Source organism: Genypterus blacodes, unplaced genomic scaffold (genome assembly GCF_046128005.1).
Source record: "Genypterus blacodes isolate CSIRO-AG114 ecotype Tasmania unplaced genomic scaffold, CSIRO-AGI_Gbla_v1 ptg000057l_1, whole genome shotgun sequence".
Lineage (NCBI taxonomy): Eukaryota > Metazoa > Chordata > Actinopteri > Ophidiiformes > Ophidiidae > Genypterus > Genypterus blacodes.
The window spans coordinates 3,277,676-3,302,794 of NW_027466869.1; the positions used below are offsets into that span (position 1 = coordinate 3,277,676).

General features: G+C 46.2%; 3 protein-coding genes across 8 annotated transcripts in view; 1 reads left to right on the forward strand and 2 right to left on the reverse strand.

Moving 5' to 3' along the window:
* Positions 1–763: 763 nt before the first annotated feature.
* On the reverse strand, positions 764–15,421 carry gsk3ab (glycogen synthase kinase 3 alpha b). Its single transcript, XM_076152611.1, has 10 exons — positions 15,053–15,421; positions 11,415–11,602; positions 10,237–10,320; positions 9,826–9,936; positions 6,354–6,484; positions 5,876–6,080; positions 5,478–5,573; positions 4,946–5,132; positions 4,303–4,380; positions 764–3,667 (listed from the first exon to the last, which is right to left on the reverse strand). The coding sequence occupies exons 1-10, from the start codon at positions 15,225–15,227 to the stop codon at positions 3,600–3,602; spliced, it is 1,323 nt and encodes a 440-aa protein (XP_076008726.1). The 5' UTR covers positions 15,228–15,421; the 3' UTR covers positions 764–3,599.
* Positions 15,422–15,782: 361 nt separating this feature from the next.
* znf526 (zinc finger protein 526) lies at positions 15,783–21,027 on the forward strand. 2 transcript variants are annotated; one of them, XM_076152609.1, is made up of 8 exons: positions 15,783–15,844; positions 16,514–16,909; positions 17,000–17,169; positions 17,569–17,664; positions 17,771–18,552; positions 18,648–18,783; positions 18,933–20,549; positions 20,660–21,027. In XM_076152609.1, the coding sequence occupies exons 2-8, from the start codon at positions 16,612–16,614 to the stop codon at positions 20,831–20,833; spliced, it is 3,273 nt and encodes a 1,090-aa protein (XP_076008724.1). In that variant the 5' UTR covers positions 15,783–15,844; positions 16,514–16,611; the 3' UTR covers positions 20,834–21,027. The 2 variants fall into 2 exon arrangements, with proteins under 2 accessions (XP_076008724.1, XP_076008725.1); XM_076152610.1 differs by lacking the exon at positions 15,783–15,844 and adding an exon at positions 15,854–15,977.
* Positions 21,028–21,378: 351 nt separating this feature from the next.
* Positions 21,379–25,119, reverse strand: part of cicb (capicua transcriptional repressor b) — a 32,261-nt gene continuing 28,520 nt past the window's right edge. For 2 of the 5 annotated variants that reach the window (XM_076152603.1, XM_076152604.1), the window contains 6 exons: positions 24,740–25,089; positions 24,468–24,628; positions 24,216–24,367; positions 23,953–24,087; positions 23,669–23,863; positions 21,379–23,543 (listed from right to left, as the gene is read on the reverse strand). In XM_076152603.1, coding sequence (XP_076008718.1) covers positions 23,257–23,543; positions 23,669–23,863; positions 23,953–24,087; positions 24,216–24,367; positions 24,468–24,628; positions 24,740–25,089 — 1,280 coding nt within the window. In that variant the 3' untranslated portion in view covers positions 21,379–23,256. The remainder of the gene's footprint in view (positions 23,544–23,668; positions 23,864–23,952; positions 24,088–24,215; positions 24,368–24,467; positions 24,629–24,739; positions 25,090–25,119) is intronic. The other 3 variants (XM_076152607.1, XM_076152608.1, XM_076152606.1) reach the window with 3 other exon arrangements.

The following is a 25,119-nucleotide window of genomic DNA, read 5'->3' on the forward strand; positions in this document are numbered from 1 at the left end:
TGATTTCATCACTCTGTTGGTTCCACTGATCCAACAAATTCAGCTGCAGAGCACAATGAGGGCTCCATTAATCCCTCCATGAAAAGAATCCACACAAAGCCGCAGCAAATCCTATGACTCATATCTGATTAACACTTCTCCAGCATTCTCCACATTCACAATTCTAGTCCTGAGTAGATCAAATGTATGCTGCCTTGTTTAATCTATTGAGTGGACATTTGTATATCAGTACAAATTACGCCCAACACTGAAGTACAAGGACAAGGACACCTCTTAATCAAACATTTAAAAAAAGTAAAGGTTGTGATTTATTAGTTATGCAGTGCTCCCCTTGGTATAACAAACTTCTGCTGATCCTCATCAGGCTGCTGTTCCTGGTGATGGATGACTGAAACAGATCTCATCCCCGAGTTGCCAGCAGGAAGCGGAAGACGAGTGATGAATCACTCATTTCCACTCCGTCTCCTGGTGGTTGGCTCAGATGACAAACCAGAATTACGCTTCATAACAGAAACTCATGGCTTCTTGGTGCCAACTATGCCACCAGCTGGGTGACCACATGAAGCCCCCCACACTCATTAACACACTTAGTCAATCGCACAGGACTTCTGCTCTCAAATACTGCTTAGTATTTGAAGGAATTATACAATTAATTATGTTCTTTTCCCATTTCTGCAGAAGCCAATCATATGATCAAACATGCCTTATAAGTACATAGTGATAATGCAGATATATATATATATAGTCATGATGTGAGACAGGGACAGTTTCATCACTTTATTAATGAGTTTAATTATTTATACCAACAAACAAAAACGGTCTCTCTCCCTCCATTCCTTTTTATCATCTCCTTTATCCAACGCCTCTGTTCCCAGCTATGATTTACCCTCAAACAGGGGAAGAGCAGGGTGAAAAACAAAATAAAACCAATATGTGAAAATAAAACCCCAAAAACATAAAACATTTAGTAAGCTCTTCAATCTCAGAACAGGAGAACAGAGAATTACGTCTATGCTCTGACAACACACACACACACACACACACACACACACACACACACACACACACACACACACACACACACACACACACACACACACACACACACACACACACACACACACACACACACACACACACACACACACACACACACACACACACACACACACACACACACTTCCAAGCAGCTGTGCTCAAGAAACTCACTCACCAGGTATCTGTGCCGCATACACACTAGTAACAACATAGTTACAACACACACAAGTGAAACAGGAGCTAGTTGGACACAGGAGATGATACATGTCAATGGACAGATTCATTTCCCCCCTTTTCCTCCACGCCCACCCAGACACAGCGATATCATCAGGCCACAACACTCATATATAGGCAGATCCGAGTTCCCTCCCAACACCACACCCCCATAGATCCAGAGGCTTGTAACATTCCCTTCACATTGAAGTTTAACGGAAAACCAGAGTTCCACCTATTGGCTAGCTTGTGTACCTGCATACATAAAAGACCACTGATTGGAAAGCATAACTCCAACACCTGGATCAAAGTACAGTATCTTGGATGTTAAATTTGCATGTGACATTGGACTAAAATCTGAATTTAAAAAAACAAAATCCCTTAATTTTACCACCCCAATGGAAAAGAACTCCCTCCCCCTCAAAAAACACAATACAATAAATAAAGCAGTTACAACATGTATGGGGGAAAGGCATGAAGACAGAAATGGAGGGAGAGAGAATAAAAACGAAACGTTTGTTCTGTTTTTCCCTTCCTGAAGCAGGGACTGAATTGAAATCGTATTTACAGACTGAGACTGAGGATAAACAGTCCGGCCGCTGCTGCTCCGGTCTACTAGAGAAAAAAAAATTACAAGAACAACAATATAATAACAATAACAAAAAATAACAAAATAAAATAAAAGGTACTTGATATTTACAGTTTAGCAGTGAGAAAAAGAGGAGGGGAGAGGGAAGCAGTGGGCAGGGGGATGAGGCGAGGGAGGGGATGAAAGGTAGGCTCCAAAAGCTGTCGGGTTTCAGGAGTTTAAGCATCATTTCTGGTCATATTACTGAAATTAGTGGAATACAGTGTGGTCAACTTAAGATGAACATGCACTTCTGTGAGGTGGTGGAGGGAAAACGAGCCCATGCGAATGATGGACTATGGGGTCGACATTTGAGATCAGTACCTGCCACCATTACAAGACGAGTAGAACCTGATAGAAGCCCCACAGGCAGCTGCTTTGGAGGGAGGGGGTTATGAGGGTTTCAACCAATCACACATATGGAGGGAGAAAAAAAAAAAGTCAGAGTCATGACATGCACATGTTTCCCTGCACTAACGGTTACCGTGTTTACCATCATGAATGGAAAGGACACTGAAGAGGGCAGAAGCAGTGAAAGCAGCCACAAGTCTCCAGAAAATGAGATGGTCTACTGCGCAGCCCGACGTCATTCTTCAACATGATCAGTCAGACATGAAAAATAACACTGTAAAAGTGACATGAGATGTCCGCTCGTCCTACAGCGCTGGGTTACTGTATTTATGACACTCCACTCATTGAGGCTTGTGCATTAAATGCAGCTAGAGACCCACACATCACTGCCTGTCTGTAGAATTTAGAGTTACAGCTGGAGAGTATTCATAAGGTTGCCCCTTTGTGCCTGTCTACTACCTTTAGAGATGTGCAATATCAGAATGACAAGAAATGCTTGGGCTCCAGCTTTAACAAGTGAAAACATAAGCTTATACAGGAAAATGAAGATGTGCGCTCTGCTCTAACATATCTCCCTCTCATTCAAATAAAAGACAGTTAAAGGAATCGATACGTGAAAAAAAACTCCAGTAAAGACAAGCTCCATTAAACCACAGGCTGTGGCACTCTCTGTTTGGATGGACAAACATTTGCATTAAAATCTAAAATCACCTCTCAAACGACACGGACAACAATCAGCCAATTCGTTCCGTCTGGTTTCCAAATTTATAAATTTTAAAATCCTGTTATTCCCCATTGAACTGGGCGAGCATATAATACTTGAGCAGAGTTGGGAGTAGAAAGTGACAGTGTTCAATCTTTGACCCTACTATAGATGATTGTCAGTATTAGTCAGGGCCCTCATTCCAAACTCCGTCCGGACCCTGTTCAACAGACCATAGACACATAAAATCACTAAAGCAAATAAAAACATAAAAAAGGGATAAAAGCCAATTATCATAGATTACAATACAGCAAAATCCTATCGCCGCCCTCAGTTAATGTGTACCGCCCACTTTCAAGAGGCAAGGGCCACTATGGACACAAGACTGCAGCTTCCATTGAGCCCAAACATGGCCGCCTGAGTGTCCTTGAAACTATCTACACCTTCCTGAAGACAACAGCAGCAGAAAACAATTTCAATGGGAAATGTTCAAAATTCAGGGGAAAGGGAATATTGACTATTCATGTGGGTGTACTGTTGATTCTTGTTTTGTTTGTTTGTTTTGGGGAGTTTGGAGCCGGGGGGAAGACAAGAGAGGGAGAAGAGCAGAGAGGAGAAAAGGAAAGTGGGGAAGACAAAAGAAAAGATGATATGGGGGATGGATGCTCAGGTGCTGTTGTTGATGGATCCAGGTGCTGAGCTGGGCTGGGCGGTACTGTCTGACACACTGCCCTCTGCAGGGGGAGAGAGGGAGCACATGTCAGGCACCATGCAGTCACTTCTTTAGTAATCATGTGTAACTCTTATGTAGCTCTTTAGTCCAAACTGATACTTCTGATGTACGAAATCTAGACAATGACAACGTCTGGGCTAAGGCATTAGAACACAGGTGGTAGGTTTAAAGGTACGATGAATATGTAATTGCAATCATTGTTCATTCTACAATTCTGTTTTCTCCTATGACTCTAAACGGAGAGTGCTGTGTAATTCCTGCCTTAAAAAAAGCCAAGGAATGAATGTCAAATGTGGCTTGTTGGAAAAATATCACTGATGATCAATAAACAATGAAATCTTTATTAACAGTGCACATGTGGTTTTCTCTTCGGTGAACAGCTCCCCAGTCAAGTGTTATAAATTGCCATTTGAGTAGGGAAAATAAATTTAAGCTCAAAGTCTGAGGAGTGGGAATGTCCAGACACACCTCAGCGGTGGGACAGAGCTTGCACTTATCTCATGCCTGAACAAAGTTTTAAGTGTCAAAGGGAATTATTTAGTTGATTCATTGGGGCCTGATGGACAGCTAGTGACTTCATTTAAAAAGAATTGCTATAACATCAAATGGGATATCATAGTAAGCTGCCATACGTACCGTGTGAGGCAGGCGACGTCTGTGCACGTGCGTGAGGAGGAATGAGTGTGGAGTTTAACTGGGGCTGGATAGACAGCTCTGAAAAGGCAGAAAAGGTAAACCTGTTTAATTCAACTTAAAAGAAGTAAAGACATTAAATTTGAGTGACAACATTTGAGTGTGACCAACTGTGACATTTTAATACTCTATTCAAACAAGAACCCTGAGCACAGTCACTCTGCTGAACACTTGCTCAACTTGCATTTTAGTGATTCATATAAAACCGCTGTCACAGGTTAATGTTTGGTTGTCAACATTTACAGACATGAGGCTACGTGACTGCTAAACCACATAGCTGTGTTACATACAATTAAGACCCATGAAGTTGCGAGCTTGTTATGCTTGCGTATGCACTCGTATACTCTCTTGCTCACTCTGCCACTGCATTCAGACAATTGCAGGCATTTGGTGACCCCCATTTTACGGAAACAGCAACAATATTTAAAATACCTTCCTTCCAAAAAGTGCCAACTAAGCAGCGCAGTGTGTGACGTGTGTTTAAACCAGGTCGAGTTGGGGGCCACAAAAATTAGTCGGTCGTCATATTTATTAAAATAGATAATCTGAGGTTGAGCATGAACAGAAACAATCATGAACCACTGACCGACAGGGCTGAAGTTGAAGAGGAGCGGCAGGTCTCGCCCGCTGGGCAGGCGGGTGTTGGGCTGGCGAAGTTCATCGAAGAAAGCATGGGCACATGCCTCCAGAGGAGACAGTCTGGTCACCGGCGTGTATTCCAGCAGTCGAGAGCAGAGTGCAATGGCCTCTGGTGGAGTACGAGGCTTAAACACCTGCAGAGGGAGGAGAAGGGGAATTATAGGGGCCTCTATAGATACTCGTTATTACAACCAGGAATTTGAGAGTGTGTGAACCAAAGGTATAAAGCAAAAGCAAGAAATGGAAAACTAAAGGAAAATCCATCTTCATTTCCATAATCCATAATCTGTGTGCATTTCTGGCTGTGTTGACTGGTTGTGCCACACCTCTATGCCTTTATAGTGAAGATAGTGAATAAAACCTTACTGTAAAAAGAAGTTATGAAATTCAAAAAAGTGAGGCCCTCTTTTTTATACATATTCTAATACTTCAAACTGATGCATATCCAGCATGATTGTTGCCAAATAATGAGAACATACCTTTGTCCAAGGGTGTGCTTTGATCTGTGGGAATTTGAACTCTGTGTAGTTTGGGTTCATCTCTCGGATCTGCTCTCTCGTTGGAGTGCCCAGAACCTGAAAAATAGAGAAAAAGTCTGAGGCATGTTGTCAATTTTACTTGGCCTTGCAGGAAAGCATAAGCACTGCCACCATGAATAGGTTGAGTGGGTATAGAGGACGGATGGATGGCGGGAAGTGCAGGCTGTCTATCAGTATCCATGGTGACAGCTGTTTTATGCAGCTTCCCACTGTTATTTACTTTATTTATAACCCTCAACCTTGAGTACCCTCAGCTGTGAGGGTGACATCATCCGAAATGGAACCGGAGAGGGACTGGTTTATGACAAACAAGTCGGAACTGATCAAACTGCCCCTACCTTGATGATCTCTACTAGCTGGTCCACACCACTGTCCCCAGGGAAGATGGGCTGGCCCAGCAGCAGTTCAGCCAACACGCAGCCAGCCGACCAGATGTCAATGTTGGATGTGTAGTCAGTGGCACCAAAGATGAGCTCTGGGGCACGATAGTACCGTGAGCAGATATAGGACACATTCGGCTCACCGCGAACTAGCTGCTTTGCACTATGAGGGGCAGAAAGGAGGTAACGAAGTTCAGGAAGAGAGTGACAGTCAACACCATTCATTCATTTCTCTGAGAATTTGTCTTCACAATAACACAGCAAATAAACATCTACAACGGTGAGGTAAGATAAGTGATGAATGCACACAGGGAAACTCAAGACGCATAGAAAATGCTACACACACTAAACATCACCCTGAGAAAGAAAGAGACAAACTTATGGAAAGACAGATGAAGGTAAACCAACACATACAGAGGCAATATCTGCAACTGACCTGCCAAAGTCACAGAGTTTGAGGATGGCTGTCTCTGGGTCCACCAGGAGGTTCTGGGGCTTTATATCTCTGTGACACACACCCTGGGAATGGATATAAGCCAGACTGCGGAACAGCTGGTACATGTACACCTAAGGGGAACAGACAGGATTTGCATAATGTCCGACAGTGTCAAACTATCTACACAAAATCATACAATATTGTAGAGAAAAGCATACGAGCGGTTGAGGGCACCAAGTTCCCTATTCTCATCTCTTCCATGTCTTTTGTCATGTCCAATGAGTGGAGTGATGATTCTCAGGCAGTGTGCTAGCTCCATGACATGATGTATTTCCCTCATTAAAAGGTCCCTCACACCATAAAGTTATTCTGGTCCATTCAGTGCCGTCTTTGTCAATGACAAAAGATAATTTTTGTTGAAGAGCAATATTACCACGAGGCTGACGTAACATTAAAAAGAGTTCAATTATCACTGACAATACAAATGATGACAAAAATCAATATTAAGATCAGCATGGCAAGATTACTAAATTAAAGTTCACTGTGGAAAAACAAAAAACTGGGATGAAACTAACAATGAGTTTATGATTTGTAAAATGGACCTGTTAAATTTCCACCCAGATGATATTCAATTAAATTTAATGTCTGTTAACAATCCAATGGGGAAAGCTCAACAAAGTTATATGCAAATAAATGTCAATAACAGTGTATAACAAGCTGAAGTTGTTTTGTAGTCCTGACTGATTACTTTGTGCGGCTAAAGCTGGACTGTAAGAGGTTGCTTTACAAATGTGACAAAAGTGGTCTGGATTTTGTGTGGGTGTTTGACCCCTTTGTCTAAAAAAGCCCTATAGGTGCATCTGACAGTTTTGGTGTTTTTCTGAGCTAACAGAAGAACAATAATGTCCTCCTAGACGGAAAATAGAAATGTGTTACAAGTGTGACTGGGTCTGTGGAATGTAGACAGGAAGCAACTTCATATGACAAATCACTGTCGGTACAGTCATAATGATCACATTATCACATGCACGATGCAGAGACAAGCCTCAGATTACAAAGTGATGACTGCTGAAAACATGACGGGGAGACGAGTCGATGTTTAAAGGGGTGTGGGGGGAGTAGGAATGAGATGTGTGACAAGAGCAGAAGACCCACGGGAGAGTGAACGTGGGAAAAAAGACCCCAGACATGTTGTGATGGTGCTGTGTCACTAGAAGGAAAGATGACAGAGGAAGGAGCAGAGCGATAGACAAACACAGAGCGAGGGATCAGTATGCATCTAAAGGCCACAGGGGAGCAGCATGCTGAGGTGGGGAAATGGGCCGTGAGACAGATATAATGTCTCATCTGCTGCTACAGACGTAGTAAACCCACACACTAATATGAGCACTCTTTTAAACAAGGAACCCAGTGTATTGCGAATAGAGTAATTCCCTTGGGACCATCTTTCCTGTTCTGCTTTCATAATCCCTAAACAGTGATCTGTCGGTGAAAAACAAACAGCAAAATGCATAGCTCTTTATTACATCCAACGCCAATGACTCGACAACTATTTCCTTTCAGTTTACTTCCCTTAAATAACCAACACAGGCTTTGAATTGCAAATGCAAATCAATACAAAAGCAGCACAATAATATATTTATTACTATATACTTCTATAATTGCAGAGTCAGCCTGTGTGTGTGTGTGTGTGTGTGCGAGCGTGTGCATGTGTATATTTGTATCGAGTTGCAACAAGCCCCATTCATCTAATTGCCTTCAAAACAAACACTGTTCAGGGGTCCAGCATTTTCATTGGGTGGCTTTCATTTAATTGACATATTTTTTATTTACATTACAAAATTATAATAGTGGCAGACATAAATGGAAGACCAAGAATGATGTCATAATCATAGTAGTGGGAGTATGACATCATGAGTTATATTAGCAGCCCTGAGGCAAGGCGGTATCAGGATACTGAGATTCCAGAACAATACGCGTGGAATGAGCAGAAGCGGGCACAAAAGAAAACGAGACAGCCAGAGGAAGGACAGATTCCCAAGATGATAGGAAGGATGTGCAATGTGTCAGTTGTTCAGGGAGCGAGATTCTATTTGAAGTTGCCACTGGCTCGTACCAGGGGCCCACAGAGCGATGAGGACCTGAAGATGTACGAGGGCAACAAGTACAAGACTTTCAAAGGGACAGCTCGGGCGATGGGCTCGCCGGAGGACCATGCAGAGTGAATGGCTGCTGTGCACGAGGTCTCACCCACAGAGCCCAAGGACCCTTTGAAAGATTTCGGGTCCAGTTCAGTCATGACTTTGTGCACAGAGATGCACTAGAGATAACAGACATGGATCTTATCACAAATCAGGTGTTGCTTGCAATTGAGGATGAACCGTCCCAAATGAGAGGTATGGTTCATTTACAATGACATGCCACAACAAAGAGACCCAGAGGAGGAAAAGTTGACGAAAGTCTTCGGTAAAACATCATTAAAGCCAATCCTCTTCTACTATCTGACACGCAGAGAAACATAATTACTTGACAAAAACTTCATTAAGTGAAAACTGAATGATGAGGCTCATGGGTAAAATGTCCCAGTTCAGAAACAGCCACAGTATACACTACAGCATACAAATGGCCTACCCTCTGTGGCGTCGCTCACTACCGACTCTGGAAGTAACATCTGCAAAGAACTGTCTGGGGCTTCACGATATGGGTCTGCATGGGCAAGCAGCTGCACACAAGCCTAACATCAGCTGGAGTGGTGTAAAGCACGCCGCCACTGCACTATGCAACAGTGGAAATGTGTTCTCTGGAGGGAATCCCACTACACTATTTGGCAGTCTGACGGATGAATCTGGATTTGGTGGATCCCTGGAGAATGCTTGCTACTGGACTGCATAGAGCCCCGTGCTCCTGATCACTAAGTGAGGTCCACAGAGACGTGGTTGGAGCTGCACTGAGCTCAAGTAGGTATGATGGTCAGGTGTCCACATACTTTCTAGTCAAAACGACACGTCAAACATCTACAAAAGCTGAACAATACTTAATCTAGTAAAGCTGCACCTTTGAGATAGTGCTAGATGTTGGCAGCTTCCCAACACCTCAGTAACTTAACATAGGCGATGCCTAAATATCCACAACATAACGTTTACGATAAAAGAGATAACTACCCAAAGTCATGAATCCCAGATCAACATCAAAGTATCTGCCAAATTCTTCTTTTTTTAGATTTGTAAACAAACACAAAAAGTCGCCTCTTAATACTTCTGTGGACTTTATTCAAGTCCAATCCAAGTGTCACACACGCATGCACACAAAGTGTAATTTACAAAAAACTAGATGGTTACAGACAGACATCACCGGAACTCTTTATATTTAAATGGCTAACTTGAATAACACTTTCAATGTCTTCAGTGTCTGGTTAATGCAGCAGCATTGCAGGAAAGTGACAGAATCTGTGTGTGCGCGCGTGCGTACCCACCTTAACATAAATGATGGGGATGGTGGTCTTGGCCTTGTTGAAATGCCGAGCCACCCTGTACACCGTCTCTGGGACGTAGTCTAGCACCAGGTTCAAGTAGACCTCATCTTTCTGAAATGAGGAACAAGGTGGCAAGGATGAATAATTTGAGCTCCGACTGTTATCTTAACCAATTCAAATTAACACTCAGGGTAATTTAGAGCATAAATGTACAACCACAAACCTTTATTTCATACAATCCCACCACAGAGCCAAAAACATTACAAGAACACTGCAGAAAAGCCTTTGCAGTAAATTCTGAGCTATAAACTTGATATAGATTTCAAATGTTGGCGCCCCAAAGGTACAAATTTTGCAAAGTCATCGTTGACTGAATTCATTCTTCCAAAAAGCAGGTCGATGCATACACACCTTCTCACCGCTGGAGTAGAAGAAGTAACGTAGCCTTACAATGTTGCAGTGGTCCAACTTCCTCATGATCTGTAGTTCACGGTTCTACAATGAGGATTACACGTAAGGGAGAGAAAGGCAGAGGTGAGTTGTGACATAACGGAAGAATGTGAGTTTCATAGCATGGCCATTATAGCAACGGTGTGTCATTTAAAAAACTGCTCTTCAAAAACACCATTTGTGTTTCAGATGGAAGTCCATAAGTGCTCTTGATCTCGTGTCTCTGTAGTACTTCACTCTCTGAAGTGGTAAATCGGAAGATGCCGGCTCATCGTTTAAGTGTGACAGAGGAAGTCGTAACATTTTGAAAACGCTGCCATCACACAACCACGTCATCTACACTCTACCAGTCACACAACAACAATGGCAGATGAGAGCGTCAGGTCATTACCTCTCTATTTTGATTGCTCGTTTGTTGCTAAATTTAGCTTTATGTAACACACAAGCGCAGCAAACAAAATGCTTTAACAGTCCCTCCAGCTTTACGCAATTCTGCGATTGCGGAATTCGATGCAAATTCATCAAAACACCACATTTTTTTTACAAAGATGCATAACTTCCCATTGTATTGCATTATTTCCAATCACAGCTCAAGTTGTGCAGATTGTGATGAGTTCAGTGACGTCGTCACCACACAAAGGGCGGCGATGTAAGACCAGGTCTGGGCGAACCACTGCCTGCCTGTACCTGACTGTCACTTATGCACAAGCAGTAGGGGAATTGTGCATCTTCAAGTATTGTGTGGATGACCGACTTCTCTAATACCACGAGAAAATGTGAGTGTGGACAAAGATCGTTTTCACACCAAGCAGAGTTTTCGAAAGTATCCCGACTAGTGCGCCTTGCCATCCTAATCTGGCAAGAATGTAGCCTGGCACGGCTGGGCTAGACCTTGTGATCTCATTTTGGCCTCACGAGACTGTGCAGAGTAGCTTAGGGAATACCAGCAAGAGTTGAGACAGCTAAGAAGCAGCCTTGCACTGTCTTTCCAAAACTTAACTGAGCAGATACAGTTGCTGTCTAATATGTGGTACCAAAGAGCTGTGCTCATTAAAAACCAAACCCTTTGCGTTTACTAAAAATCAGGACAGAAATGCAGCATTTTGTTTTAGTGTCATCAACCCGAGACCTGAGCATACCTTAAACCGCTTGTCCTGCAGAACCTTCTTAATTGCCACCATCTCTTGGCTGTCGATGAGGCGGGCCTGGTAGACCACGCCAAAGGAGCCATTTCCTATGACCTTGATGTCCGTGTAGGACACTTCCTGCGGGCGGTCTGGGCCCTGACCAGGTGTGGCTACTACCGTCGTCACTTTGCCACTGTCTCCTGTGAACGAGAACGCAAAAATATGTGCATAAATACAATGAAACATGCTATAATGTAACCTTGGGTGGAATAAGGAAAAAGTACATTAGTTTGTGGATCAAGTAGTAGCAGTAGTAAAAGACATGCTTACAAAATTAGACACACCCTCCATTCATCATCAAACACGTGAGAAACATAGTGACATAACCCCCTCCAGCTCTGCCTTTCCACAAATCCCCAGAGAAAAGAAAATCTCTACGTCAACAAGCACGTCTCTGCTTTTCTAAATCGTTGCGCTTCGTGACCTCTGTTGTGGCTCCCCAGACACACTCCACTGGCTGGTAATGAGCTCCTAATACTTCCCATAACACTTTGCCTGCCTCCCTTGGGGAAACTGTCTTACAATTCCCTCTCAGTTCCGGCTCGGCACCTCTGCAATCTCAGTTAATGCAGTGTCCCCATTCCACTAATTTCCCACACAAATAGGCACACACACTCCATGGATGACTTCAGGTAATCCATGATCAATTTATATATAGTTAAGTGGACAGGTAAGCACTACTCCTAGCTACACAACCCCATTAGAGAGGACATCACAAGGGTCCAAGGAAGGCACGACGTGTGTGTTTAAACAAGCAGAACAGTGTGACTGTCTGGCTAATTTTCGACTTTGCAAGAAATTGGCATAGTGAGATCTGAAAAACGAAGTAAGTGACAGCTTGAGTTAGGGTCAGGTAGAGACTCTGAGTCTAATAAACGTGTACGAGTACGGTCAAGAACAATTGGACAACTCTGCACTAGAAGCAGTGACGCCGCGAAAGGAATAGTGGAGAAAAGACGTGTTGCCAAACGGCTTGTTAGAGCCTGTGATCATTTTGCATGGCCAGTGGCAGACAATGACAAGCTACAATTTTCTGGGCTTTCTCACTTTGCCTGTCTCAACAGCACCCTTCCTAAACTCCAGTAGCCCTAGACTTCCCGCCTCAAACGCAGTCACACTATGACATGGTCTTTCCTAATACCCAAAGGAAACTAATAAAATAAAGATTTAACATGAAGTGACATTAGTGTCTCTATGAATAACACGTGTTGTAATTATTTAATTAATAAAGAACACCATTCCTTCCCATCAGCTGAATCTTGGTGCCCAAGGACAAGTGTATTCTTGTTCATTTCTGCAATATGCCAGCCAAACGCTTTTTAAATCAGTAGCAGACAACACTATACCAAAACCACTATACTGGCCTCAATCTGACCTTTACCCTTAAGTCAACAGGCAACACTCGTATTTGAGAGCTTTGACACAGTGAGGTTCTTGACATTCCCATATTCCAGGACCATAGTATGCTGCTCTTTGTACTTCCTTTTAGCATCACTTTCACACTCTTTTTAAACAAGTCATGTTAGACGGTAGGTATTAAATATGGAGCAGCTGTGGTATGATAGTCCCTTGAATAATGAATGCAAAGATGAGCACTCTGCCCAGCTGTCAGTGAATAGCTTTGGTTTCTGATCTGTTAAAGCAAAAACGGTGTCAAGGGAGTCACTTCTGTATCACTGACTACCTAAGCACTTATTTGCCGGTATTGAACTGCAGAGCACATTTTACATGATAAAAGTTATGAAGTGGATGAAGAATTGCAACTACCAAATGATCATTGGTGGTGTGGAGGAATTCTAATAGCACATTGCCCGGTATGGTCTTGTGATGGAGTCTTGCTTATACTTTCTTGCACACTTCTCCAAAATGACAGGGGGCCATTTTGCCTTAACTAAACGATCCTGTGTATTTTTCCATACTTTACAGCAAACACTTTGCCCAGTACTGTTGATATATTGGTCAATATCTGAGGTTTAGGGCAATTAACGGCCTTTTTTACCCCCTCATCGATGAGTTATTAAAATCTATGTAGGACCGCACCAGCTCCACAAGCCTATACTCAAACTCACCACACCAATCACTACTCCACACTGAAAGAAGCTGACATTGCCCATGGGGTCATTCAGAATATGACGTTAACTACCAATTTCTGAAGTGCGATTCTTTCCAGGAAAACGGATAAATAATAAAAACTTGGTAATATCACTTGAACTGTTTATTCACTGACCACTCCCTCAAAGCTGTCTGGTCTCGATGGGTCATGATGCTCCTATTGAGCCTCACAAAGACACAAGATACCACAAAAAGAGTGTGCTTGCAAAACCAATGCAAACTTGCAGGTTGTCCACGTGTGCTAACGTCAGCAAACACTGACCATGAGGGTATCCTAAAAGAACTGTAACCTTTGACTTCCATCCATATCACTTGTCAGTTATTTCACTATTTCTAGCTGGGCATATTGCTCCAGCCCCTAAACTCCATTTGATTCACAATTTTGTCTTTCACATTTTGAGCATGTAATATTTGACACAACTCTGATGTCATTTTCCAAGGTGTAAACGCCTCAGTCGCTTCCCCGTGGCCTCTGTGCAGCTATATGACCTCTGGGCACTCTACGAGTTCCTGTCATCACACTAACACAAGCAGCTGGATGGACTTTGCTGCTGGCAAACAGCAGTACTGATATAAAGTGAAGGCACCCGGCTGTTCAGGTGTCAATTTGGGAGTAATGTTCAAATAAGCTGACCAAATGGGGTTGTGGCCATTAGGAACCTGTGACCTAAGAATTAAAGCATAAGCACAACACCATATACAGGCGTCCCACATTTACAGCTTTACTTACTTTCTTGGTGTTCAATCTGAAACTGACCTGAACTGATAATCTGCTAAATACTCATGAATACATTAGGGAGTAAAGACACATCTACTTTAACCGATAACTACAACTTCCTGCAAGGTGACAAAGTCTAGCTCGTGAATTAAATCACACTGCAGATGACATCATTTAACTTAGCCATGTTCACTCAGAGTAAATTTGGTTTGACCGTTTTCAGTAGATTAAAAGTCAAACTTTTTTAAAACAAAATAAACTAACATTACTTAACCGTGGCAACAGCAGCTATCCGACCAAGACAAGTCAGTACTGAAGACGACGCCTTCATAACTTCAACCAGATATTTAAAAACTAACTCCGTCCTTTCGTTAGCAGGCTAGCTAGCTTCTACCGCTGATATGATCGTCGGATAGGTGAGACCTAGCCGTCACTTTAGCATACAGTCAGCTAATAATGGATCACTGAATTTAATGAGAAACAACGCGTCAGTTTCAATAGAGGGGCAGACGGCTGATAGGGGCAATAACGTAACCTTTAGCTACGATAAAGGTAAATGTGTCAGTGGTGCCCTGCTGAAAAATATAGCTACCGTTAGCTGACGAGCTAACTTAAGCTAACCAGCTAACAGCTCAGGTTAGCTCCGCGACAATGCTCGACATCGGATAAACGCAGATATTGTTACATTTCACATTCAACACAAGCATTTGTAACGACGCGTTCCTCCGCCTTGTGTTGGAAATGTGGAGGTAACACTCACTGGGCAGTTTCAAATTCCCGAAGCTCGTCGAGCCGCTTCCAGTGGCTTGCGAAGCCCCAGTCTTTCCTGTTGAGCTTCCTCCGGCTACCGCTGGTCCGGCACCGGCTGCAGCGGCTCCGGGAGCTCCGGGAGGCTCAGCGAATGAGCTGGTCCTGGCCCGCCCGCCGCTGCTCATATTTGTGTGAACTGAAGCCGGGGCAGGGGTGACCGGTATAAACTGTTAAGCACGCACAGAACTAAGCTGTATATGTGTATCGTAATGTATCCAGTATGAAAAGGGCCGCACATACAGCGTTGGTACAGGCTGCCTGTCTCCCCCTTTCTTCCTCTGTGGAGCGGAGATGGTGGGGGGACTGGGCAGATGACGCACAACGACGCAAAGCTCGCGGTGAATCCTGGGAAAGCTAGTTTGCCGTCACGTTTGCGACACCGCTCAAAATTATAGCAATTTACGGTTGAAACGGCTCTCTTAATGCTTGTGTTTTTCACCTGGACACGGACCTTTATGCGTCATATGAAGAATTAAATGTAACTCTTATTAAAAATGACACCATGCAACGTTAGCCGCTATACATAAGCACAAGCCACATTTTGTTTACCACAACGCCATCTACTTGCCGCCGGACAATTAAGAAAAACTACAAAGACCAAGCAAGGGGGGTGACTCATGATTGACAGGCGAATCCTCCAATCATGTGTTTGAAAATATTAACGCTACCGCATTAGGCGGGGCTTTGTGGCACAAAAATGGAGGCGATCGGCGGGCAAACGTTTCATTTCACGTTTTGAAAGGTAATTTCGTTGGCTTTTTCTTTTACTATTAATTTTCAGTCCGTGTGTGGCTACAAAGGACTTACGAACTTTACGTTTGCGTGAGTGAATGGCGACGACGGCGGAGGAATTGTTCGGCGAGCGTAACTGAGAGGTAAGGGGGGAAAGAAGGGCCTGTCTGTCAGTGTGGCCGGAGACCTTCGGCGAAAATTGGGTAGCGCCGCCTGACGACCGCCCGACGAACCGGGGAACCGCTGTCAAGAAATCGCGGTGCCGAGAAACTCTTCAATATCAGAGGGAGCGCCGCCAACAGCTCACCATATGCCATCGCACACTGTCAACAAAGCCACGGGACGTTAACATGGGAGCCGAACCAGACGAGACAGGCTCATAGCAGCACCGGGAATCAGTGTCTCAACCTAAATGGCTCAACTGTAGAGAGAATCCGACGTTTGTGCGCGTGATTATTGGTGACGACTTAAATATCTGTGTGAACTCCCCGATACAGGAACGATATAAAACGTTCCGCTTTGTGGCTCCGACAAAACCGTTAAAATTTAATGTGTCAGAGAAATGAATGATTTCAGACAAAATCGACCCATGTTACTCTCTCCCCTATCTATCTATCTATCTATCTATCTATCTATCTATCTATCTATCTATCTATCTATCTATCTATCTATCTCTCAGGTGTGAGACCTTTAACTGGACTACAGTTTACCACCTGTCGTCCACCTTCCCATGACACACTCATTACCTAAATAACCACACACTCATAAAGCACAATCATGGCTGAACAGCTGGAGGATGCAGAGGGTGTGTATGTGGAGCACCAGTACATGTGCAGTGAGTGCCACCAGCTGTTCAACACCCTGGAGGATGTGCTGATCCACCAGCAGATCCACACCGGACAAGAGGGGGAGGGCGATGTGGAGCTGGCGATGGACATCCAAGGTGTCCCAGACGGCAGGCAGGGCCAGCAGTACCAGTGCCTGGAGTGTGGGACCATACTTGTGAACCCGGAGGAGCTGCTGCAGCACCAGGAGATGCACATGAGGGAGGCTGGGATGATGGTGGAGCAACAAGGTGAGAGAGAACTTCCATCTGATAATGTCAAATACGTTCAAGACTGCTGATGAAGATGCAACGTGACGCTCTTCTCCCTCCGCTCCGCAGAGTTTTGTGAGGTTCTGGAGACGGAGGAAGCCGACGGAGAGGCTCAGGTGTCGGGGCCGGTCCAGTACCAGTGTCTGGACTGCTTGGCTCTGTTTGACTCGCCTGATACCTGGCTGGAGCACCGGCGCAGCCACAGCAGGAGCAGCACACACAGTAACATCGAGACCACAGTAAGGGAACACACACACCAAAACAACACGGAATCGATCAGAACCTAACTGACTAGTGTGGCTTTGTTATGAAACGTTTGTTACATTGAACAAGCAGAGTTTACCTTTGATAAGCTGTAATAAAGAATGATCATCTCTGCAGACATAAACATTATTATCTTGAATCTGTTCTGGTCTTTCTAGAGGATTATGTTTGTTTTGGGAACTGAATGATGGCGCTTGAAGCCCCAACAGATGTGTGAACCGATAGACAAACTCATCCCTGTTTTGTGATTCCTTTTAACAAACCAAACCCCTCCAGTGTAACTAATGGTTGAGCTCTAGAGCAGACACACTGTGGTTCAATTGGTTGGAAATGTTTGTTTGCGTGAGCTGCTGGTTTTGTCCTCCCCCCCCCAGGAGTACGTGCTGCAGCCAGACGGCACCGTCACGCCTCTGAACAACGTGCAGAGCTACGTGTTGAGTGAGCAACAGGCCGGGGAGATCTTGGCTCAGGTACCTGGATAACCAAAAACATTCCACATCACAGTCATGAGTGGTGAGATGAAAGAGATGTGGAGGTTTCACTGCTCGTCTGTATGTGACTCTGTGTCTCCTCCAGGTTCTGGCTCAGCAGCAGCAGCAGCAGCAGCAGCAGCAGCAGCAAAAACAACAGATGCCTAAGAAACGCCAGATGGCTCCTAAACATGCCACGCTGGCTCGCTCAGCCCTGATGCCTTCAGTCACGGCGACCCCGGCCTCCGCCACCATGCACCTGCAGATCCTCTCGGCTCAGGCCCTGGCCGACAGTTCCCCCACGCTGAGCCAGCGCACCATCAAGCTGCCCCCTCTGCTGCCCCCGTTGGGAGGAGGGACCCCGGGAAAACTGGCCATCCTGCAGAACGGCATGCAGAGACTGGAGCTGAGGTTGGCCCCGGCCATGCAGGACGTCATCCAGCAGCAGCAGCCGACGGAGATGGTGGTCATCCACCCGTACGAATGCTCAGAGTGCTCGCTTCTCTTCCAGACCCCGGAGGACTTCCTTCAACACCAAGGGGAGCACTTCCTGGGCCAGGACAAAGAGAGCGCAGAGGCGGGGGTGATGAGCGGTGTAGAGGAGGCGCGAGGCAGAGAAGAGCCAGCGGAAGACGTCAAGGTTCGAACGGTGGAGGCCAAACCGCAGCAGTGCGACCTCTGCGATCGCACCTTCACCTCCGCCAACAGGCTGACCTCTCACAGGCGGGTGCACGAGCTAGGCACGTACGAGTGCCCCGAGTGCGGCAAGGTGTTCAAGAAGGAGTCCACGCTGCAGACGCACATGCGCACTCACTCGGGCGTGGCCAGGTACCTGTGTGTCGACTGTGGCCAAGGCTTCACCACTGAGATGACCCTCATCATGCACAGGTAAGGCGTGTCGGGGGAAAACGCTCTTAAACTTTTTGCCAAACACTGAAACGGCGAGTGGAGATCTGAATCTGTGGCTCCTCTGTGTTTTGCAGGAAGTCCCACACTGCCGACCCGTTGCACAAGTGCAAGTTCTGCAACAAGACCTTCACCAACATGACCAAGTTCCTCTATCATCGCCGGATCCACCTCAACCGTGACGCACCCGGCACCGCCGCACCCGTCTCCATGGTAGCAGAATGAGCTCATCCGCTGCCTAAATCTGTTTCTGTTGTCTGTCAGTAGATAATAGGAGTGACTGTGGTTCAGCATGTGTGTGATATAACTGCGGAGAAGCTGCAGCAAAGACTGACGATGATGTAATGCGTTGTTTTCTCCAGGTGGCAGCTTCAGTCAGAGCGTCTCAGTCTGCTCTGGCCATCCTGCAGAGATCCAGGGAGAAGAAGATGTACGAGTTGGAGAAGGCGAGTGCCAAGCTGATGCCTCCACTCACGGAGGAGGAAATGGAGCAATTAGGAGAGGAGCCAGCATCCGGCTCCCAGAGTGCAGCGGAGAGAGGGGCGGAGGAGGAGCGAGGAGAGGAGGAGCACATGGAGGTGTCTGCCCCACCCATGGAGAATAATGGTCCCCAAGTGGTGGAGGACGCCTCTAAAGCTGACCCAGTTCCAAACGCCGTGACCCTGGCTGATGCTGTGTCCACGTCCAGCCCCCCTGACGCGTCTAAGCCGCCTCCAGCTGTGTCCTCTGACAAAGCAGCGTTCTCTTGCCGCTCTTGCCCCAAATCCTTCCTCTCCCAGCTGCAGCTCCTTCACCATCGGCAGAAGTCTCACGCCCCCGAACGCAACTTCATCTGCGGTATATGCGGTAAATCCTTCAAGAAGCAGATCCACGTGCGCAACCACATCCGCACGCACACGGGCGAGAGGCCCTTCCAGTGCTCCGACTGCGGCAAAACCTTCTCGTCTCTCGCCAATTTGATGAGGCACAACCTCATCCACTCTGGCCTGCGGCCGTACCGCTGTGACGTTTGCCACCGCTCCTTCTCCCAGTCCTCCAACCTGCGGCAGCACAGTCTGCTCCATTCCAACGCCGCCACACTCTCCTGCCCCGACTGCCCTGCCACATTTCGCTGGCCCACCAAGCTGGCAGCACATCGTTACACTCAACACCTGGGAGCTCCGGCGCCCTTCTCTTGTCTCCATTGTGAGTCTGGCTTCCTGACCAGGAGACAACGAGACAGCCATTGTCTGGAGCAGCACCCCACCCAAGTCCAAGCTGACGTAGGTACAGAGGTGGGCAGGCAGACCCAGACCCAGGGAAAGACAGAGAAGGATCTGGCCTCACAGCCCTCCACCTCGGCTGCAAGAGAGAGCGGGCCAGGGGCCACCACTAATGTGATCAGAGGGGGCCTGGATTGTAGCATTTGTGGGAAGAAGCTTAATTCTCCCGCCAACCTGCGACTTCACAGACTGAGCCACTTGGCCTTGGGGCCCGGGCGGCCGCGGAGCTCCTCAGGGAAGCGTCCAAAAGCCCACCAGTGCCCTGTATGTGGGAAACTGTTTGTGTCTTCTTCGGGAGTTGCTCTTCATCAGCGAGTGCACACCGGCGAGCGGCCCTTCCCCTGCCAGGTTTGCGGGAAGCGCTTCCGCCAGAACACACACCTGCGAGAGCACCTGCGCACACATTCAGGGGAACGGCCATTCTGTTGTGAAGTGTGCGGGAAGGGTTTCATCCAGAGCATGCACCTGGCTGAGCACCGGCGCACACACACAGGCGAGCGGCCACACGCGTGTTCACAGTGCGGCAAAGCCTTCAAGACCTTCTCCAACCTGAGGAACCATAAGAAGACCCACACCAGGCAACACAGTCTGGATGAAAAGGCTGCTGCACAAGTTGCCATGGAGACGAGCGCTGCCGTGGCAGTGGTCAACGCCTCAGCAGTGGAACTTGGGAACGGGCAGCATCAGGTCATCCAGATCCAGGCCTCAGACCTTCAGGTCAGAGCGGATTTATAAATCATAACACCTGTTTTCTGTTTAACGTGTTTATCTCTCTACATACATGTTTACTTTACCATTAAGCTGAATTCTGTCTCACCTCCCCACAGGCACAGGGCACCCCGACTATCATGTGTAATGAGTTTGGGGAGACCATAGCCATCATTGAGACCAGCGAGGGCGGTGCTCTGCCCCTGGAGCAGGCCTTGGAGATCTACCACACAGCCGTGGAGAACGGCCTGGCCATGGACGCCGTCGCTGTGGACGGACTGCAGCTTCTCTGAGTTCTGCTCCGGCACACCACAAAGTAAAACTCATCGCTGAAGTGGCCAAGTCTTCATACTGACTGAGAGAAAGAGGGATCGACTCTAGAGCAATGGTTAACTGGAACCAGACAAGGTCTAGATCAGTGTGCCATGAAGCAATCAGAATCAAGTGCATATTAAGTTCAGCAAACAGACCAAAGTATGTCAGCTTTTGTTTTCTAAAGCTGTGAGAAGGATCAGTGCGCAAAGCGATGCATATTATCAATATTGTACAGTAAGTGAGGACCATTAATTGTGCTTCAATTGAGGTTGTATTTGATGGTTGATTTTACCATTTGTGGCGTTTCTTCCGTTTCATATGTTGTTATAAGACAAAACAATAAATGTTTTTCAAGATTGTCAGAATTTTGTAACAAACCTTTTGAACAAGTGAACTATGTAACCACGTCAGTCTGATGCAATACATCCATACTGTATAAAGCTCCAATCAATCACAGTCCCAGTAGAGAATTGAACCACTGAGATAATTCTGCTTACAGACCATAATCACTCTTTGATTGAACACCTATTTTTATTTGTATACTGAAAGATACAGATACAAACTTAAATAATTCATATAAATTCCTCTCCTGCATACTGGAACAGCAAAACAAGGAGTAAAACAAACATTAATAGCCATATTAGCCATATTTATTACATTTTATTCCCATTTTAATGTTTACCTTCAGTAATGGGTGTCCATTTATGTTCAATGAGATTTCCCTTATCAATAATATAATGAGTCTATTGACTCTACAGTAATTATTTACAACACAACCAAGTCTTGCACAAAGACACAACCAATATTATATCCCTCCGTCTCCCTTTGATTCCACTATCCTCCCATCACTTCCCCCAGTTTTCTCTCCGCCTGTCTGAACGCTCTGGAGAGGGCAATAAAGTGACAAAGGGAAGAAGGAGGGAAGGAAAGAGGTGGAGGAAGGAGAAGCATAATCGTTGAGGCTATAGAATCAAACTTGTTAGCGATCGACTGAAAGGGACACTGGGTGGTTTTAAAACAAAGCATACTACAGTTCAAAGAATAAAAAAAAAGGTCCACGTTTTGTTTGTTTCCCTGAAATGAACAATAAGAAACTGCAGCGTGGGTCCGTGCTGACGATAATCAAGAGAAGACTACAATGGAGGACCTGGAATCTCTTCACCTGCCTCCAAGATTATAAAAACTAGTACGAAAACACAAGAACTGGCAGAAAAGAAAGTAACATCTGCCAGCAATGAGAGGAGAACAAAGGACCAAGGTTCACTGCAATGATATGTGAGGAGTAATAAGAGTCAAAAAATAGTACAACAAAAAAACAAATGAAAATATTGAATACAAATTATTAAAACAAAATGTTAAAACTGCTTGGCAATGGAGGAATACGGCCTAATCAGCCCGACATCCTCCGCTGATTTGACCCGACACTCGCCTCCAGAAAACACGTGGAACCGAAGCACAGCTGAGGCAATGAATCACTCAGTCCAGCCCAGAGCCGGGACACGCCCACTGACTCCCACCCAACCTTCTTCCTTCATGGCTAGAGAAGAGAGGCACAGGAATGTTTGGTTCCTACCAACTGCAGTGTGCTCGGGTCAATCTTGAAAAGAACTTGGCCAGACGGGTAATTGCAGGAATGATGGCACTGCCAAAAGTTCATAAGAGGTTTCAGTCAATTATTCAGTCAAGTCTGCGTAGGCCTCCTCTGAAGGTCTACATCTGAGCAATACAATGGAAATACAAGACTGGCGAGAAGCTCGTTCCAGGCTCATACCGGTTGGTTCTCGGTCAGATCAAATGGATTCCAGCTGTTGAGGGCCCAGCCCCCGAAAGTCAGCAGAAACAAGACACAAGGTAACAGACGAGCGCACGTACAGGTTGTTCCTCAAGCAGCAATTTACCGCTTTCGCTCCTAAACACTATGACTTACAAATCAAAATAAATCAAAACACAGTAAGATTTTGTCCCACGTTTTAAAATCGCCGCCTGTTCACCAAGAATGAGTTAAACCAGTCTCTCCATCTAAAATGAGAAACCTTTCTTCAAGGCAAATGAGTGCAGTTGAACACAATGGTCCATCATTCACTGGCAACAATGGAAGATTTCTCCACGGTGGTCAATATAGAGTGCTAAGTGTGGAACTTGTGAGTGTGTGTTGGTGGTGTGTGGTAGTTTTTGTGCCGTTTGTCCTTTTGTGGTAATAGGGAAATACACATGACAAACACCTAAAGCGTCAATATTCTATAATGTCCCAACATTGCATACACATCCCCTCTTTATTTCTCCCTTGTTGGCTGCCGAGGATGGAAAGAATCAGGATTTGGTTACACTTGTGGCTTAAACGTGGAGGCAGGCAGGGGACAGAGATGTGTGGCTTCAACAGTCACTATTTGGTCAGTTGAACTCATCTCAACGAATCCTGTGCGTCACGAGGATCGTCTAAGCCATCTTCCGCCCCTTGCTCCAGCTCGTCGTCCTGCAGGTCCCCGCCTCCTCCTCGCCCGGATCCTTCTCCTGACTGGGAGCTCGAGGGTCCGGGGAGAGAGCCTGTGATGTCAGGCATTCCGGGGGTATCGGAGGGGGTCGCAGTCTGCATGATCTTCTGCCGAACCTCCCTGATCTTCAGCTGAAGACACACCTTGGTGGGGAATATGTCCGAGTATCGTGTCTGGAAGGCTGCAGTGGCCTGAGCTAGATGAAGAAAAATAACAGATAGGGACCGATAAATATTCTTTCCCGTCATGTTTGTGTGTGAGGTCTCATCTCCTCTAAGCAAATAAGGAGTGTGTGAGTGTGTGAGTGGGTCTGAATCTAACCTGAGGGGAAGAAGCCCTGCTCCTGGAACAGCTGCATGACCAGAGCTCTCCTCTGGTCCAGTGTCCTCCGCAGGGACGAATACGGCACTTTATCAAACTCCAGCTCTGCCAGGATGTCTTCGCCATCTGTGGCTGGGACAGGGACACACAGGGGGGACGTGAGGGCCGAGCATGTTCCTGGAGGGTAAATCAGAGCTTGTATACTCCACGAGCTGCTCTACAAATAAATACAAGAAGTGTGTGTGTGTGTGTGTGTGTGTGTGTGTGCGCATGTGTGTAACTACCTGCCCGGTCAAAGGTGAAGATGTCTCCCTCACACTTGGCGGCACTTTTGGGTGTGTTGGGCTCAGAGCTGCAGCTGGAGCGCCGTCGGCTCTTCCTCTTAGGAGACATTTGTTCATCGTTGGCTGAGTCCATGTCTACATGACACAGGGGAAAAGCTGTCACAATCCGTCCCAACAGGACCAAACACAACGGGTCAACCAATACAGTTAATTTTGGCCGAGAGCTTCTGACGGTGCCCTACAGATAAAAGTTTAAGTGAGACCTGTAGAGTTCTTTCTCTTACGGCGATAGCTGCCCAGGATTGCACGCGGGGAGGTGGCCAGGCTCTGCAGGGTCGGTGAAGGCAGAACTTCCTCAGGCCGAAACTCTGGGAGCTCTGCGAAACGCTCCTCAAAATACACCTCTGACAGCACCCTGCAAGACACGTACACACAACACAGACAACATATATGAACACGGTGTCGTTCCAGCAAATGTACGACCACAAAGAAAAGAAAGGTATTTATTTACTTACTTGTCCACAGAGTCGAAGGTCTTCTTAAGTGGTGGTGGGCGGGCTTTGACCTTTTTGGGTGGAGGGCCGTCTTTATCGGCCTGAGGAGGAGGAGGCGGAGCCGGTTCTGTGGCTGATAGAGGGGGGAGAGGAGAGGAGGGGAGGGACTCCTTCCATCCAGCCTGCACAAAAAGCACATAATTATATGGTATTTCATGTACAGACACAAAGTAGCAACGCCTCCTATGTACTTTTGTATGGGTTTAAAAGCCATTTCATGATGTTATTCTCACTTCTTTTGCGGTGGCTGAGCTCTCTCTGCTCCGTGTGTCAGGGGAGTCAAATGCACTGGAGCCCTCCATGGGCCTTTCGGAGGATGGCGGCTCCTCGGCCGCATTTGTTGAGGGAGACCCCAACTGCCCTGCTGGCTCAGGATCAAAGGAGAAATGACTGTTGGCTGCAGCTTCTCTCTCTCTCTCCTTTTCCCGCTCCCTCTCTCTGTCTCTGTCCTTCTCCCTCTCTCTGTCCTTCCCCCGGCCTCCTCCTTCATAGCTGCCAACGGGTATGTTAGCCACTGTCGCCTTCACTTTCTGAGGGGTCCTGACTGGAAGCTGGGCAAGTTTAGGGGTTCCTGGAGCACTGCCTGTAAAGATAGAAAAGGAAAGAATAGTTT